Source organism: Lissotriton helveticus, chromosome 1_1 (genome assembly GCF_964261635.1).
Source record: "Lissotriton helveticus chromosome 1_1, aLisHel1.1, whole genome shotgun sequence".
NCBI lineage: Eukaryota > Metazoa > Chordata > Amphibia > Caudata > Salamandridae > Lissotriton > Lissotriton helveticus.
In genome coordinates, this window is record NC_136057.1 from 326,154,069 (window position 1) to 326,170,027 (window position 15,959).

The window sequence follows — 15,959 nt, forward strand, 5'->3', positions numbered from 1 at the left end:
GTCGTGTCCGTAGTCTGCAATTTGGGATCAATGCAATGCACGATGACGCCAGTCCTAGAAATTTAATAGTCGGACCGAAACAGACAGGTTTTACAGGAGCGAAACACTTCCTGACAAAGGCGAGTGTCCTGAAGCAGCGGTGTACGAGACTGTGATTTCAGCAGACAGTCGTCCAGGTAAGGAAAAATCTGTACCCCCTGAAGACGTAGATAAGCTACCACAGGAGCCAACACCTTCGTAAAGACACGAGGGGCTGAACGGAGGCCGAAAGGTAGTACTCTGAATTGGAAATCCCTCCGTCCCACGCGGAAGCGTAAATACTTCTGATGTCGCGGGTGAATAGGGACATTCAAGTAGGCGTCCTGGAGGTCGATAGTTGCCATGAAATCTCCCATTGAGAGCAGTCGCAAGATCTCTACCAGCGTTAACATGCGGAAGGATTGGCACTTGAGATATTTGTTGAGTGCTCGTAAATCCAATATCAGTCGCCAATCCAGCGTCTTCTTTACGACAAGGAAAAAACGGGAATAAAATCCTTTCCCCCTTTGAGACTTGGGTACCACTTTGACGGCACCTTTCCGTATCATAAGGCGAACTTAATGTAATAGTTCCCTGATGTGTGATGGTGGCGGGCCGGAAGGTGGAGTGGGCAGAGAAAGTTTGATGAACTCCAGAGCATGGCTTTTCTCTACGATGTCCAGAACCCAACCGTCCGAGGTGATGGAGGACCTTCGAGAACAGAACAGGGAGATTCGACCTCCAACTTGTTGGGGCAAAGGCAAGTCATTGTAGATTGGGAGCAGATCCTCTGTAAGAAGCTCTCCCTCTGTAGGTTTTTATAGTCTGCTGTCGGGAAGACTGCTGCTGGGTGTTAGAATAGCGTTGGTTGCCTTGGTTGTAGGAACAGTATTGATTGTTTCCTCCTCGAAAAGTAGACGAGGTGCCGCGTCCACGTGCACCCCGAAAGGGCTGTTTCCGAAACTGCAAAGTTCTTAGAGAGCGAGCAGTGTCAGTGTCTTTTTTGATGGATTGCAACACTTCATCAACATGAGCCCCAAACAAAGACTCGCCGTCATACGGCATATCCAGGATCTTTGCCTGCACCTCTTGTCGGAAAGATGTAGAACGCAACCAACTCTGCCTGCGTAGAACAGCCGCTCCAGCGAGTTGCCGGAAACCAGTACAGGCGATGTCAACGGCACAATCAATTATCTCCTCCGATGTTCTCTCTCCTTCTTGGAGATGTTGCAAGGCTTCCACCTTTGAAGCATCCAGGATCAAGGCCACATAAGCTGTCATGTCTGCCCACATCTGGCGGTCGTAACGCCCCAAAATGGCCAAAGCATTGGCCGCTCTCACAGTGGTGGAAGCCATCGTGGAAAACTTGCGGCCTATAGCATCCATGAGACGACCTTCGCGATCTGGTGGGGCAGTAACAGCAGAAGCAGGATTCCGCGACCGACGCTGAGCTGCTTGTGTAACCACTGAATCGGGTTTTGGATGTCCAAGGAGGCACGCTGGAGTGCCGACCGGTGCTTTGTATTTCTTTTCTAACCTGGGCATCTGAGCCGGAAGTGTATTTGGGGTCTGCATCAATTTCACTCCTTCAGCCCAGATGAAGTCAATATTGGGTACAGTATGAACCTGTTTGAATGGCTGATTTTTAAAATCAGAGAAAACAATCCTCCTCTCTTTGGACTCTCGGCAACTTGAAGCGTTGGGCCGCCCTATCCATCAGCTGATGGAAACTTGCAATATCTACAGGAGGAGAATCCCCTGGTGTGACCGAAGATGGGGACGGTGTTTGAACTTGGTAGTTATCCCACTCCGCCATATCCGCATCATCATCATCTCGAACCTCACCATCTTCGCGGACTGGAGAACCTTCATCCTCTTCATCAGCATACACAGTCGTGTGTATCCGCACAGATGTTTGAACTTGAGGAGCAGAAGTAGGCAGAGGTGCCAGAGGAGCCGGAGCCGGCACAGTAACAGGCGGCACAATGGAAGGGGCTGCAGGCACTTATGGAGATGACGGAAAACATCTATTGTAGTCGTCCAACATATGTTGGAGATTAGAGATGAGCGACAAGGGTAACGTCGCCGTAGGAACTTGAACCGGTGTAGTTTCATGTTGGAAATATTGGTCCTCATCATCGTTACTGTAATCTCGGCACTTGATGACCAAATCAGAAGGACTACGTGCTGCTCTAAAAGACTCGTGCACATCTTCTTCTGAGTCCTGCTCCGAGTCTGTGGCAAACAAGGGCGAGGGAGGCTGTGGATCACTGGTGATGGATATCTGGTCCACAGGCACCTTGCGGCGTCGGTGAATAGATTCCACATCGGCAGATCCAGTGGACGGCAACGGCAACAATGGCAGAGAGGCAAACGTTGAAGAAGTTGCCGATGGAGCCACACTGGCAGAATCTGGTATGGTCCACGGTACCGCCGTCGACGGTAATGGCGTCGACGCTGCCTTCGTCAAAGTCGACGACGAAGATGACTTCTTTTTCGTCGACGGGGCCGTCGACGAATGTGATCTAAGTCATCGTCGACGGGGGAGGCTTCTTCGTCGACGACGATGCAATCGGAATGACAGATGGTACAGTCTTGAAACTCAGTGTTACCTTAGTCGACAACGAAAACGTCGACGAGACGGTCGTCGGCGATCCAGAAGCAAACGTCGTCGACGATCCGGAGACGGCAGATTTCGTCGTCGGAACGACTGTCGACGCTCCCATCGACGCAGAAGCATGTTTCTTCACAAAAACATGAGCAGAAGATGCAGTAGATGCCTGAGAGCCAGGTCTCGTGGGCGTGGACATAGTAGGTAATGGTGAGGACACCGCAGGGGCCAAAGAGAGGGACATCTTCTTCCTCTTGATGAAAGGTGAGGGCAACTCCTGCACACTACTACGTTTTGACACTGCTTGGGAACGACCAGATGTTAAACTTTCGGCAACAGAAAGCACCCCATCTTTGTCCTTAAGTCTCTGAAGCCATAACAGAAGACGGCCTTCCCTGTCCTTTAGAGTTTTTGTGGAGAAAGTTCTACAGAACTTACACTTTCCCACATCATGGTCGGGGTAAAGACAGTAAATACACTTACTGTGTGGATCTTCTGAATAAAGACGCAGCTTTCCACAAGAAGAGCAAGGTCTGAAGAGAGATTTCTTTGTAGACATTCTGAAAATTACAGGAAAACCTGAAGAAACTGAGCAGAGCTCAGGTAGACTCCCTTACACACGACGTGCAGTAGAAAATCTGAGGTGCTGAGCTCTGAGGAGAAGGTTCTGGAGGGCTGCTGGCGCCTGATTGGCTACAGTTTGGACCAACATAATGACAGGAATAGGCTACAAGTGTTTTTTCTCTATTCATGTATTCCTATGAGGAATTATGTCTAGGCATTTACTGCCTGTTTTTCTAATGTTTTATATATACATATTATTAGTATATTATTGCTATCTTATTTACCGTGGGACTCCCACTCCGACGACGGGGAATATTCAAGCATGTGAATCTATGAAAGACACCCTAATACTGGAGAACTGAATTTTGGCACTTAATAGCAGGCAATAATTACATTAGTACCCAAATCAATTAAACTAATTTAGAACGCCTACTGTTTAAGTTGAAACCTGCAAAAATGTCAACTTTTACCTTGTAGGTGCTTAACAGTGCACTATTTCACCTGGACAAGAACTTGTGACCTATAGGTTACAACAGGATATCCGCCTCCATTGCTTCAATCCACTGAGTTACCTTACTAGAATAGAAATCCGTGAACTGCATGTTGCACACAGTACTCCATAACTCTCAGCTATTTTGAAAATTCAAACAAGTTAACAGCGGATTATACACAATTCTATGCAGCAACTTCATTAATCACCTGGGGTATACTGCAAAAATATTAAATTGATGCTTATTGGATACATACATCACCACAGGTACCTTAACTCCCCAAGTTATCTTATGAGTAGCTACTCTTTCCCAGCCAATTTATCTACTAAGTTAGCGCCACTAGTTAATGTTCTTACTGGGCTCCTGTGAGTTACTTAGTCCACTCGTCCCGGAAATGTCCCTTGGAATGGTCACATCATTGCTGAGAATCAAATGTGGGTCACCGGCAGCTCTCAGTCAGTTTGCAGCACAAGTGAGCTTTCTAAGCAATTCTAGCATAATTTATTGGTCCGCTCTGTTGTATAACTTCATTTAACCTAAATGTCTGCAAAACATTGTTTGTCTTACGTGGCACTTGTTACCTTACCGCACTCTAGTAGCAATGTTATTCAATATTACTGACAAACTCAATGACACTTGTTAATTGAGCTTAAAAGGCTAACTGGACCACAAGTTACCCTCCAGCTACCACAGAGTTGGAGAGCACCAGGGATATGACCTCTACTCTTGCTGTGGTAACCAAGAAGCTGGTGAAGCTAAAGCAGTGGGTTTGGGGCGGCAAGACTTTTAATAGCTTTACATATATGGGCATGACTACTCATATAGTCCCTTTATAAGTGACAATTTCAATGTGGCTATTTACTGGGTTTAATAAGTTGCACGAAGGCAACATCAATTTCCATACTGAAGAATCAGAGTGCCCTGATTGCACCCATAGACAAAATGGTATTATGCAGCCTCCGATTGTTAGTGCAAAAAGTCATATCTAGATTCTAAAATCCACTCAATACCACTTACATTTCACCCTGTTACCACTAAGCCATACTGTTACGTGTAAAACTACGCCTAGTTGCAGGACACACTAAAGAGGTGCTAAAATGCTGCACATTTATACCACAAGAGCAGAATCCAAACGTGCACATAGAGTGGGGAATGAGAAATCCAACTAGAAAATGTCAGTATTTACACCAGTCTTCCTATCTATGCTTTACCACTTCCTTAGCCAAGGTTAGAGTGTGATTTAACTGAGGGGAAACAAGTCACCAAAGTGTCGAAACAAACTAGCCATATGTAGAATCTGAGAAATGATCTATCTGGTGGACAGAAAACAGCAATTAAATCTTGATATATTTAGTAAAGGGGCAGAATAAGTTGTAAGAAGCTGGTGGTGTCGGACCATGGACTAATTCCGTCTTGGTGGGCATCAACGCTGTCAACTACCCGGCCACCCATCAACAATTATCTGCTTTGATGATTATAAGTGTCAGCCCTAGTCTGATATCAAGTAAATTCTGTAAAGGAGTTGCAAGGCGAATTTAGTGGAGGTATAACCAGTTGGGTTCAACCTCTACTGAATATCACACACAGTTTCTAACCGACTCTGCAGAGCTTAAACTTAGATCGTATTTGAACCCAAGCCCAACAAGGTTACCACAGCAACATCTTACACTGTATCCCTCCAACAGATCAAACATTGGATGGGTTAAAACACCTTTTTATAAAACAATCTGAAGAAAAAAAAAAGATTAGCATCTTGTGATGCAGATCTAGATATATGGAAATATAGCATGCTGAAGAAAAACAATGGGACTTTAGCTCAAGCAAGTTACCATAGCGAAGAACATGGTGGTGGTGGTTCTTGATATTGCATTGTGTACCACGCTGCAGATTGAAAAGTTGTCAAAAACAGAAGACTTTTGGTTCTATCCTATCTACCATAACACTTCTAGTGGTGTCAAGTGTATTTTCTCTGCTTTAGTCTCCAAAAACTCTAATACCTTTAAAACAGCCCATTGTGAAACAGTGAAATGGGAGGGGGGGACGCAACATCAGCCCTGAGAAGGGTTTACTGGTTGCCAGGAGAGCAGATTTTACATTCCTGCACACTGCTCATCATACCACTGACAAACAGACCTATCATTTGCAGCAGACAACTTGCGTACCTATATAGTTCAAATAGGACCGCAGAGGTTGGCAGAAGCTGGACTACTGAGATCATTTTAGACTAAGAAGATTCTTAAGGATATATCTCTGTTCTGTGTTGAAGCAACCCGGTTCTGGAATATGCAGTCTGCCTACCAAGTTGAACCGCTTTAGAAATGCACTAAAATTGTCTTTGATAGTACATCAGCATTACTAACCAGCAACTAGATGGTCAACTGTGTCATCCCCAGTAAGATTTCTGTTGAGATCTGCTCATCACTGGCTACCGTTCACTCCACACACACATTGTAAAATTTAGTCAGTATCAGTATCAAATATCTTTATTCGATTGTTAGAAGCAATCATAAAAGTACAGATAAAAAGAAGCACATTTCATTACAATATTAAAAAATACATAGTTATAATACAGGAATTCATTAGTTTCAAGGGATTCAAACTCAAGAGAACTATAGGATTCAAAGTGCATTTGAATGGTCATACTCATACCTTTCCTATTGCAAATCACATTTTTTAGATACAGTGTCGCTGTTGCTACACATAAGTGATTGTCACGACATTGAATATTAAGCATAGCCACACGGCACTGACGGTGTCCTAATTCTCTTAAAAATGGTAATAAAACATTCTTTCTTATTACGTCATAAAATTTACAGAAAAGAAAAACATGGGTAGTACTCTGGGGAGAGATATTGTCACAGGGGCAAGGAGGTAAATCATGCGTCCAATTATTACTCATAGGAAAACGAACTAATCTGTGAAAAATACCAAATCTAAAGCGTGAAAGTAAAAAACGCTCATAATTGTTAGATACTTAGATTAGATAGGGCTGAATTTTAAAAGTCGTTAAAACCATTTGGTGCTGCAGGACAGATGGTTTTATGACCTCCATTGCAATTCTTTGAGAGTCTAGAAAAGCTAGGCCCTGCTTCTTCAAATCTTTCCGTGAGATAGCTGAAACATTAGTGGGATTCAAAAAATAATCCTCTCTCCCAATATCTTTTAAAAAGTTATGAACATAGTTCACCCATGGTATCCGTTTGGCTCCCTCTAATTTTAAAATGTCTGTCAGAACATCTCTGTTTAGGTGTGTCGCATCTTGCGTCCAGAGCCTGTGCCATAATAGCACGGGTTCTAGTTTAATTAAGTCGGGTATGTAAACAACACCCAGTTCTGCATGGCAATTATAATTAGAAGAGGTTTTAGGCAGCGGCAGGATATACTTTAAAAAATAATTTTCAGCCGTCTGAATGGGAGCGGGGTTTGCAAAACCCCAAACCCCACCACCATATGTAGCACCAGCCACACACTTAGCTTGGTAAATTTTAATTAAGTCTACAGGTGGTCTAATCCCTAACTTATTTGAAAAGATTTTGAGAGCAGCAGTCGATCGGGTCAGCTCAAGTTTTTTTGCTAACACAGCTTGTGACCACATTTCATTCTGAGAGAAAAGTATCCCAAGGTAAGAAAACTGTTTGGCAAATTCAAGCTTCTGTCCTGCTATAGATATAGGCCTCTTAGGTTTACACTGCCTGCCACAATACATAACGAATGTTTTTGATGTATTGACTTTAAGGCCCAGCTCATTCATAAAACGGGAGAAGCTGTCAACCACACACTGTAAACCCACTTGAGTACGCGACATAAGTACAGCGTCGTCCGCGTACAAAAGCGCTGGGATTGGACGACCACCAACAAATGGGGGATCCAAACTATCTTTGCACAGAGCTTCTTCCAATCCATTTATATACAGATTAAAAAGGAAAGGGGCCAGGACACAGCCCTGCCTGACCCCACTCCTATTTGGAATTGTTTCAGTGCGTTCTCCCTTTAGGCCAAAGCGAACTCGGCTGAGGCGTCGCTATAAAAACGTTTAAGATAATAAATAATATTATCTTCAACCCCAAGTTGTTCTTATAATATCCACAGCTTAGAATGGACCACACAATCAAAAGCGGCTGAGAGATCAACGAAGGTCAAAAACAAGTTACACTGTTTTGCCCTCGTGTATTTCCCGACCAGCATTAAAAGATTCAATCCCTGTTCCACTGTCCCCAGGCCAGAATGGAAGCCATACTGAAGGTCAGAAAGAACAGAGTTTTCCTCTGCCCACTCCAAAAGCCGATCCAAGATTACTCTGCCTGCGATTTTAGTAAAAGAATTCAAAAGGGAAATGGGTCTGTAACAGCCCGGGTCGTGTCTATTCCCCTTTTTATAAATAGGAACTATTAGATTCCACCCAAGTGGGCAGAAAATCTGTAAGACAACTAGCGTTAAGCACCTGGACCAGAAGGGGTACCCACAGAGAAGAAGTGGTCTTAAATATATCTATGGGGACACCGTCTGGGCCAGGTGCCCTACCGCATTGGCTTTTACACGGAGCTTTTTCAACCTCCTCGAGAGTAAAGTGTAGATTTCTAGAGGGGGATAATCAAAAACAGGCGTCACAGATCCTACTTGTCCCTCACCCTTATATACTCTCGAGAAGTGCTTGACCCAATCCGCTTCAGGAATTGCAATTTCTATTTTCGGGCCAGTCTCTTCCCTTAGGAAGGGAGTTCTGACAAGTTTCCAAAAACTCGCACTATCATTCCTCATAGAAGCAGAATAAAGAGCTTCCCAAGCTTCATTCCTCAGAATATTCTTCATGTCTTTAATTGCTGTTTTGTATTCCTCCCTACATCTACTAACCTCCCCAGCACATCTGGGTTTTTTATGCAGCTCCTTCTTTAGGAGCGCATAAGCCCTACTACACTTGGAGTCAAACCAGCCTCCCTCCTTTTTTTGATTCTGAACTTGCCTCGTGAGGGAAGCCTTAATTTCATTCGAGATTGAAAGGAAGGATACAAGAAGAATTTCAGGGGGTGAGTCTGCCCTTAAGCACGTCATTATTTCTGAAAAGCATTTATCAACCACTAATTTAGTTGTCTCTGTCCCATTCACCATGGCCCATTTTAGCGTATATCCGTTAACACTACCAATAGCTAAATTCATGTCCAGACTGTCACTTACTTTTTCATTTATCAGAGTGGATGTAGTAGATAGCAGGACGGCCACACAGAGCGGAAAGTGATCGCTCAGTGCTATATCAGCGACATTAAAAGAGTGAATTCTAGCTGCATATTTGTTGGAAACAGTAACATAGTCTATAATTGTAGAGCAACCCCTACCATTAAATGTTGAAGATGAAACAGAGGGTAAAATACACAGTTCGTTTGCAAACCCCAGATCGAATTTAGGTAGCAAACTATTAAACTGTTCCCCTAAAGAGGAGTGATTAAAATGTAGCCGACCTTCACCGTCATCCTGTACTAGGTCACACCTATTATCCTGGGTTACATCACACAAGTTACAGTTGAAATCCCCAAGCATAATTATCATCAATTTATGCTTAAAAATATTTTCCTGTTTAAACAATGCTTTGCTCAATTTACTTAAAACAGTAAATACATCACCAGAAGGAATATTGTTATATAGATTGGCAATAGCAATTAGAATATCACAGACCAAAACAAGTACTAATAGCTGAAAGTAAATATCGGTGACAGGTTCAATAACTCTTACAAGATCTATCTTGTTGGACAAATAAACACTCAAACCACCCTTTGCTCTTCCATGCAAAACAGCAAGGGCCGGAGTATGAAAAGTCCTATAACCATTCAGTTGTACAGGTTCAAGACTCCAGGTTCCTTGGAAGCATAGCAAGTCTTGTGTTTGAATAAAATCCCACCAAATTGGATTAGTGATTTTAGATCTAATACCAGCGATATTCCATGATGAGATTTTAAACACCGATGTGTCTTTCAGGGGGATGGACGGGAGAGCAGGAGTCACAATGGTGGGGTCAGTTTGTAAGAAGGGGACCATTTGATCATTCCCCCCCCTATCAGAATATCCCCCGCAAGTTCTAGATCCTCAGATATAGCTGGAACTGGACATAATAATTTCTCCCCAGTTGCTCCTATATTTTCTCTTTTACAGGAGTAGAGAGTAGGATCTAACTCTATATCTGGCACACTAAAAGAAGTGGTATCTAGCTGTAGTCAATCATTATTTTCCAGACCGCTAAGAGGATCATAATAATTAAATGTTGGAATACCATATCTTCTACCCCATGGTTCTTCCAGGTTCAAAGGTGGGCAGGGGGGAGCAAGACACCTAATTGGTCGAGGCGGGGAATAAAAATAACCAAGGGGAAGAATATTAACAGAATGTGAATCAAGTATCCCTGTGGCTACTCTCTCGAGCAGAATATGGACCAATTGTGGGGACCGGAACGATAGAACTACACAGTCACCCCTCAGAATTTTATTGGAGGTGCCTACCCATCTCACTCTTCTAGCCATTTTGAACTCATCGAACAGGTGATTTTTAAGTCCAATCCTGGAAGATAAGAAATAAAGAGATTTATTTCTTAGGGTCGACCAGTGTTCAGAAGCGTTGGGGGGTAATGGTGGGACATTTGCTAAAACCACAGTATATGGTGTTGCCTCTGGGGGCAAATTTAAATCGAGTAGGTTTGGAATTACTCTTGTCTCAAATTTATCCTCTGCTCTTCGATTTTGATGAGGTGGTACATAAGAAGATGCATTAGAAGCTACTAAGGTTGAGGCAGATGGCCCGTTGGTATTAGATACAATATCCCCTCTTGAATTTTTATGCTCTGGTCGGCCAGTAGGCTTTGGATTGGGATTAGTAACTTTAGCTGGAGCTGGAATATGAGTTACTAAGACCGTTGTGCTAGTTTTAGGATTTACATTTGAGGAAGTAGCACTAAGTTGAGGTAATTTAACAGTTACGTTTTCCTCAATTGATCTCTGCTTCTTGTCAAGCTTTCCCTCAATACTGGCCAGCCTCGTTTCTATATTCTTAACCTTTAGGTTGATAGGTTCTAGGAAAGTCATTAAGGGAGTTTCCATTCTTACCCAAAAAGCGTCCTCTTTTATTGAGTCCCTAACAGTAGTTGGTGGAGGTACAGTTTCAATTTGATTATTCTCCTCACTTACTCTACTCCGATTTAACTTTTCAACATCATTTTTTTGTTTATTATTGGTGTTCCTTTTGCTACTCCTAGTGGGTTGCCTTTCCCTAGTGATATGTTTTTGCTTACGTCTAGCCTTCTGCCCTCTACACCTCACACAGGGGCTATCATTAATGTCTAGGACGGAAATTGGACTCCCAGAAGTACCTTGTCCCTCCTTATCTAATATATCCTCATTTAGAGGAATAAGATCACCTATCTGATTACTGGTGAATATTGTCAGGGTCACAGATAGCCTCGGTGTCGTAGGCAAAAAATCAGTATCATCAAGGGGCACCCCAAGAGATAGCTCATTTGTTGGGATAATAGGATGGACCCCAGGCAGAGCAACAAAGGATGGAGCTAATATGGAATCCTGGCAATTAGTAGTTAGCATTGATATATTTGTGTTGAGTGGAGGCGGAAGAGTACCAGATGAAAGTGAGAAACGTCTTTCTGTACTTTCAATTGCGGAAGCGACCACCCCAATGGTCTTTTGTAACATTCGATCTATTACTGTCAAACTAGGTAAGGGGGGGATTAGGAACTACCCTTTGTTTCCCATTAGAGAGTGATTGAATGGGAGTATTCTTCCCCATTATTCCGCAGTAAGTGTAGGTATATTTAGGTGATGGAACAATCAGATAGTAAATACCACACACCTCCAAATAAAACTAAACCTTCTCAATATAAAAACACAGTGCTACTCATATACAGATGATTGATTCAAACGACTAAAATGAAGACGCCTATTACTAATTAGTGGCGTATAATATATACAGTGAATCGAACTGATAAGGAAGTCCAGGGGGGGGTGGCCCTGCCCGGCCTCCTTCGGCCCCGGACGGCCACAGACGGCCCACCCTTTGCCCGGGCTTAGCCCGGCTAGTCCCGTGCACGTCCCGCGACGCGGAGGGAGCCTGTTCCTTTTCAAGCGCCTCCGGGCGCGCTGGCAGGCGGAAGTGAGCGCCGAGCAGCCTGGGAGCTGTAGTCCCCCCGCGGCGTCCTCTCGATGTAATGGACAACTGCGGCAGGGGAGAACCACAGCATGAGGTCCCCAAGTGTAGCGGCAGGCTGGTGGTGGTGTTCGCTGCCCCGAAAGCTTGTGGTCGGCTCCTGACAATTCTCCAAATTTAGTCATATCAACATCTATTCATTCAACACCATGGCACTAAGAATGTGCTCCCAGTCACTACAAATTCTAATAAACCCAGTCACATTTATAGGTGTATGCTAAGTCTTCAAAAATAATCATCCCTGGTTTCTGAATTTTCAAAGCACAAAAGTACGGAATAACTGAAGATCCAACAGGGGATGACACAGTTGATCTTCTAATTGCTGTTTACTAATGATGTACAACTGACAATTTTAGAGCCCTGAGGAAGCGGTGGTCTTACCCCGAAAAACGGGTTGGCTGTACATGCACAGTTTTCTTATGAACTATTATTAACAAGAATCATGCAGTTGAAAGACTACATGGAGTCGGAGATCTTGTGAACCATTTGTGATAAATTGTACATTATGACTTTTTTGCAATATGATTCAATGTAATTTGTGTCAAACGATTTTCTCTTATTAAATAAGAAGAATAAATGTTAATTCAGATTAAGAGGAATTACTTTGTGGGTTCTGTTGCTGATCAGTCTTAGAGACGAGTGGGATTGGATTCCGCAGGTGAAGGGAATGTTAGCTATTGACTCTATCCACAGAAGGCCACCAAGCAAATATTTATGTTGTAACTTTTGCTTAGGGGTCAGTTTTCAGTTTCCAGCTTCCAAAAGCACCAGAGATTGCCAGACACATCATTTTTTGGGTAATAAAGATGAAGTTAAACATCCTGTGATTTGAGTGTACATGTTTCTTCACCCTTCATTTTTTCCTGGCATGCCTTCCATATTCTAGAAGTTGAGAACTAACTACACTGCCATTTTCAATGATTTTTAGCATGCGATTTGTTTACTTACATGTCTTTAAGTAATGCCAATTTCTGTAAATCATAGAAATGGTAACAGATGGGAGGAGGAAATGAAAATGTGGGTAGTCTTATAGGGGTTTGCCTACCTTCCTTGGGAGGATTCCAGTAGAGAGAGAGACGTCGACAAATTCTTCTGTACAGGGAAGGTCTTTGAGGTCTCACCTCTGGCTCCTCTGGGGGCCGTTCTGTTGGACCCAAGTACTTCAGTGATGCAGGGTGCTTCTGAGGCCATTCCTACACAGATAAGGGAAGTTCATGACATTGTATCCGAACAAATAGACACAAAGTAATTCACAGATTTCCCTCCTGCTAAGCAGACAGGGGATCCCTTTCTTTAGGGTGCCTTTTGATACATCATGCTCCTAGACTGACATATCGAACTGTTTCACTGGGTGGCAGTAAAACAAATAATCACATTTAAGGCAGCAAAATGCTTTAGGTCTGTTACCAAAAACTGCCTTTCAGTTCACCTGGCAAGATACAAAAGGTTTAGAGGCAGATTATTTGATTTTCAGAGGTCTTCCTTAAGGAGGCTGCTCTATTTTTCCTCTCTGCTTAAAACGTTATTGTTATCAATTTCTAGAAACTACTCAAAGATCATCATTTTTTACAGGTCTTTAGTTTGCACTGTTTCTCAAACTCAGACTGTCTTACTCTTATTTAACTTTACAATGTCATTGTTGCTTCCCTTGCACCTCTTTCAGTTATAAACCCTTTAAAGTTCCTTGAAGCAATGCCAGAGCTTTCCCATCAGTAGACAAAAGAGAAAAAACAAGGTAAAACACATTATTTAATACCTAGCATTTGCCTAAATATGCTGACTAATTAGCGGGAAGCCTATACTTAGAGAAGCAGGAAGCATATTTGGAAAGAAATGCACACTTCAAGTTGGATAAAAGTTGATTTCACAAAGTATTAGTGGTGGGTGTGGTTTTAGAACTTCTACGAATTATTCAAACATACAACTCTCCTCAAGCTGGATGAAACTGTGCATCTAGAGGCACTTCTCTCCCTGCCACACCCATTTCAAACATACCCAGAGAACAGATATCCTCTATCTCCATCCAAAAAATCTGGTTTGTGGGCTCTGGGTGTTTTTGTCTTATCCTTGTACCAACGCAAGTCTTTCCTCTTGGTTTGCTCTAAATCCTTCCAGTGTACAACTACCTTCTCGAGAAGTCATCTGCATTTGTCTATTTGTTTGGTTAGTTTCTGTCCAAGACCCACCCAGGATGGATTTGCAATTCTGGATTTACATTAACAAGTTTCCAAAAATGTCAAAAAGGGTCATTGTGCCTAAAGCTGCAGATAGATGTAGTGGGCAACAAGTACCCAAATGATGCTTCCATGTAAAACAAGCATTTACAATGCAATGGTCTCGGCATTATTAAAGGTAGAGCTATTGGCATTGCTCATGACATTTTTTTTTTAAATCGTAAATAAATGGCATTGTCATTTACATTGCCAATAGCTTAATCGTTAAATAAATTGCATTGTCATTTACAATGCCAAGGGTGACCCATGCTCTGTGGCTGCACTGCAGTTGTGAGCAGAGAGACCCATGCTCTGAGACTGCACTGCAGAGAGCCCCCACCACACACACACACACACACACACACACACACACAGAGAGCCCCTCACACACACACAGAGCCCCCCCCCCCACACACACACACACACACACACACACACACACACACACACACAGAGTGCCCTCCACACACACACACACACGCACACACACGCGCGCGCACACACACACGCACAGAGTGCCCTCCCCAAACACACACACACACACACACACACACACACACACATAGAGTCCCCCCACACACACACACAGAACGAGCCTCCCACACACACACACACCCACACAGGGCCCCACACACACACTCACGTGAATGGTGAAATGAAGACTTCCTCATGAGGGCAGTGAAGCTGTATACTTTAAAATGCTTACTAGCCACCTTTATTTTCCAAGCGCTGCGAAAACTCGTGTTTGCGTAGTGGTCGGAATTATGAGTTGAGTGTTATTTACTCATCCTAGTAATCACTGGGTGTGTTAAATATCCCCCCTTCTTTAAATTTTGTGAGGTTAAACCTGCCGGAGTGTAACAGGGTAAAAGTATAAAGTATTGAGCGCACATTACGATTTTGGTGCAGTAAGCACTAAAATCAGCATGTTATACCCCATAAACTTGTCATAAGTGTTATTAATCGCATAACGGACCCTGCGGTATACTTATTTATCAAGTGCGATCCAGAGCACCTTCATTCTCGCTAACTCTGAATATGGGGCTTTTTCTTGACTTTCTGTGCGATTGTTCGTTGCTGCTAGCTGTGCTGCTTTTACCCCTCAAATCGTCTCCGTGCTGTGCTTTGTCTGCTCCCGCTTTAAAGATCAGCGAGTGCATTTCTGGAGTTTTTGCACCAAATGCTGGCAATGCCCTTTTGTTTCAGACGCTCTATGCACCACCGAGAAGTTGTTCCACTAACTCCTTCCCGTTATCTCGTTTTCTGGACATGTTTCTCTGTGTTGTTTTACATGTGTAATTAGTAAATCTTGTACAACGGTGTGAAACTCGGAGGGGTGAAGCCTGCGCTATAATAAAACAACAGCATAGCTTCCTTGGTAGGTCTGTGTTCAGAAAGAGCTCCCTTTACAAGACAAGCGATGCGTGGCACGGCTGGTTTGCGGACAAAGGTCCCTTTAAGAGATCGTGGAGGTGACTGGCTCCAGGCTCACCCCAACTGAAGCAGCTGCCCCGCCCGCACGGTCCTCTTGAGTGGGGCTGTCGCGTGGGGGTAGGGTGGTGGTGGTGGGGGGGGGGAGGGGGGTCTGCAGCAGTGACCGTGGTGGGCTTGTGCAGAGAGATGAGTAATGGGACAGCAGTCATGACAGTCTGCGGACCAAGCGGCGCTTAGGTTATTTGTCTGTGCGGTGGCATGTCAGGTTTTGGCCGGATCCTTAGGAGCCAGGGGTGTGGCGGAGGGGCAGGAGCTGCTACCTATGGTTTATGGTGGGAAGGGGGGCAGGGGCTGCTGCTGTCTATGGTTATGCGTAGGCTTCTGGGTTTTGGCCGGGCCCTGAGGAGCCAGGGGTGGAGGGGCAGGGTCTGC

At 43.8% G+C, this 15,959-nt stretch overlaps 1 protein-coding gene across 1 annotated transcript in view; it reads right to left on the minus strand.

Annotated features, from left to right (window-relative positions):
* The window catches only part of AGK (acylglycerol kinase), a 338,473-nt gene that overhangs the window by 103,582 nt on the left and 218,932 nt on the right, over window positions 1–15,959 (minus strand). Inside the window, exon 11 of the mRNA XM_078671853.1 lies at window positions 12,926–13,073. Coding sequence (XP_078527979.1) covers window positions 12,926–13,073 — 148 coding nt within the window. The remainder of the gene's footprint in view (window positions 1–12,925; window positions 13,074–15,959) is intronic.